This window comes from Nematolebias whitei, chromosome 20, assembly GCF_014905685.2.
Source record: "Nematolebias whitei isolate Nwh7 chromosome 20, NemWhi1, whole genome shotgun sequence".
Taxonomy (NCBI): Eukaryota; Metazoa; Chordata; class Actinopteri; order Cyprinodontiformes; family Rivulidae; genus Nematolebias; species Nematolebias whitei.
In genome coordinates, this window is record NC_056517.1 from 34,954,841 (window position 1) to 34,957,777 (window position 2,937).

The 2,937-nt window shown below is 40.7% G+C and overlaps 1 protein-coding gene across 1 annotated transcript in view; it reads left to right on the top strand.

Moving 5' to 3' along the window:
- The first annotated feature begins 673 nt into the window (after positions 1-673).
- The window catches only part of LOC119426431 (protein MFI-like), a 2,918-nt gene continuing 654 nt past the window's right edge, over positions 674-2,937 (top strand). Inside the window, exons 1-6 of the mRNA XM_037693993.1 lie at positions 674-678; positions 1,477-1,567; positions 2,018-2,110; positions 2,173-2,226; positions 2,298-2,468; positions 2,552-2,682. Coding sequence (XP_037549921.1) covers positions 674-678; positions 1,477-1,567; positions 2,018-2,110; positions 2,173-2,226; positions 2,298-2,468; positions 2,552-2,682 — 545 coding nt within the window. The remainder of the gene's footprint in view (positions 679-1,476; positions 1,568-2,017; positions 2,111-2,172; positions 2,227-2,297; positions 2,469-2,551; positions 2,683-2,937) is intronic.

Below are 2,937 nucleotides of genomic sequence, written 5' to 3' on the forward strand. Positions count from 1 at the left end.
ATTTCAAAGCTTTTTTAAGAGGTCTGATTTGTGATTAGGATGTTTTTCTATAGTTTATGTGTTAAACGCAGGAATTATATTAACTGTGTGTAAAACAGAGCACGAGTTAGGTTGTTAAAGGGTGCTATCTAGTGGACAACAGTAAATTAAAGTTCAGTATGTGGATAACTGAAGTGCATCTTTCTCTGATGCCTTAAATGTAGTACTGTAGTACTTATAGCAAAATACCACATTCACTGCAGTAATTGGAACGATAAGCTCTCCTTCCACTAACGAGTTTAAATCATATTCTTCATTAAGTAGATAAAAAATCTGGAAAATTGCAAAATTTATCATCAGATCTCTAAAAACGTTGTTTTAAGTTTCTCATTAAATGTTTTTTCTCCTCCGTTGTGTGTTATTTTAATTTCAATATTTAATCATTTTTTATTTGTATATTGTTCTGTGTTGTCATAAAAATAAAGCGGTAATAGAAAGTGAATCTGCTGCTAAAATTACGGCAGATTAAATCAAGCGTCAGTCTGAAACATTTAGAAGAGCGGCTTGGTGAAATAACTTATTTAGATTGTTTGATCTGCCCGTTTTACTTCCTGTAGTGGAAGAGCGTTGTCATGGTAACCTACTGAACTGACCGCTTACTCCCGCCATTTTTTTTTCTTTTTCCTTGGCGGCCATGAGGTAATATGTTGTTTTGTTGTTATTTGTCTACTTTAAAACATAAATAAGGGTTTTATGGATAAATACCTAAATTTTAGATCCCTGAAATAAAATGTTTCTGAAAGCTAACCATTAGTTAGCTAGCATTAGCTTAAAATTAGCCTGATTTTAACAAATGTAAGTAAAAACCATACGTTAGATCTAAACGCAGTAACTGTCTCCTTTGGGAATTTTACAAGTTGTAACGTAATTTAAATTCTGAAAGGCTTGTTATTGCTTATTATTAAGCACTATTTAACCTTTTTTGGAGGAGTTAATCAGCATAAAGCCGCCACGGTTAGTCGAACAAATTTACTCTTTCTTTTCAAAATAAAGCAAGAAACTTTTCAGATTTAAATAAAATATGGTTTATGATGAATAGTTATCAATTTTATGCCACTTGTTACAGAAAAGAACACGTGAAAACAACACCGTGCATTTTACACCGCCATCTTTGCTAATGTCAATTAGCGGTGGCGGCCATCTTGAAACGGGGCGACGCTTAAAGCTAACGTATTAGTTTGTTTATCACTTTCTGAGGGTTTCATTTCAATGTGTCCTTTAGTTTATGAGCTATTTTCCTAACAGACCAACAAATCTTAACAGTTAATCTCAACGTTTAAGCAACTCATTTGCATTGGAGAGCAATCAGAGTGTGTTGAGGATGACGCTCAGCTACTACCACACCAAACTTTAATATCTGCTGAGTTATAGACGGTTTACGTGGCTAACACAGTGACGTTCAGCCTAGTCTTCATCCCTTGTTTTGATTCTCTGTAGCAGTCCAGAAGAGATGTCCTGGGAGCCCCCGCAGGACTCACTGCAGCAGGTGGCAGCTCGAATAATTCAGAGGGCCTGGAGAAGACGTGTGGTAAGTGCCATGGGAACGCTTGAATGTACACAACAATGACATAAATCTGCGTTATTTGTAGGGGTGCACGGTATTATCGGCATCAAGGTATCGGTATCGGACGATTTTAGCGATAAAGTTAAATATCGGACATCGGCCATTCCATCAAAATAACTCACCGATATAAAAGGCGCTGTTTTTTTATTTTTACATTTATATTTTTATATAGTGTTACATGATTTTCAGCTCCCTTTTGGGCATCTGCATTTGGTAGCAGGCGAAACTGACAAAGACCTTGCAGAATAATGTGGTATTTTAATTCCACAGCAGAGAGAGCTCTGTAGTCTCTGTAAGTAGGTCTAGGGAAAAAAATATCGGTATCGGCCAAATAAGTTTTAACATATCAGCCAATCGGATATCGGCCAAAAATCCAATATCGTGCATCCCTAGTTGTTTGAACTCTATTTGCAGAGCAGATCTGTCTCCAGGTACCTAAAGCTGCTGATCGCCCGCTGCAATGACCTGGATCCACGGACCGTCCTCAGAAACGTCAATCCTCGAGAGGTAACCGCGGTCAAATAAAACGGTTCGGTCAAACAAAATTCAATCTGCTTTGTGTGTCGCAGGCAGAGCTGCTGGACTCCGCGGCCGGGGTGATTATTAGATTTCGACTTGGAGGGGTAAGAAAATCCTCAACTTTCTAAATATCATCAACAACCTGCTCACTTGTAGCTTCTATCTCTGCGTTCAGGTCACCTTCCCTCCCAGTATCTATTACAAGATCTTCACCTATCGGCCCATTGCGGACGTTTGTGCGAGCGCCCAGTGGGACCACAGGCGTAAGGAGGCCGCGGCCCAGAGGGGCGGCACGGGCTGGTACCAGCGCACGGAGAACAACAACTGGAGGCTTTTCTCATGCAAGGTGAAGCAGAAAGATCCCGACGCAGTTTAAATGTAGCCGATGTGCTGAGAGCGGACGTGACGCTGTGTCTCCGGCTGCGGCAGGCGGTGTGCGTGGACGAGCCGGTGGAGGTGGGCACCAACAGAAAATTCGGCTTCCACTTTTCCAAGTTGAAGCGGAGATGGGAAGTGGAGCGGTGGAGGAAGACGAGGAAAATCGAGTGGATGAAGAAGATGTGAGTTGTGGATTTGATCAACCTAAGACAGGGGTCTGCAACGTGCGGCTCTGGGGCCACATGCGGCTCTTTAGCTCCTCGTCTGTGGCCCTTTGAAGCTTCAAACAAAGCTAACTCGAAATACCACAACAGAAAAGGCCAATTTTCTGAAATTACGTGAATATTACTACTAAAGCAGTGGGACCAGAAACTCTTTGGGGTATTTTTAGGACAAGAACGAGAATTAGAAAATAATAAAACATAATTTAGGCAAAT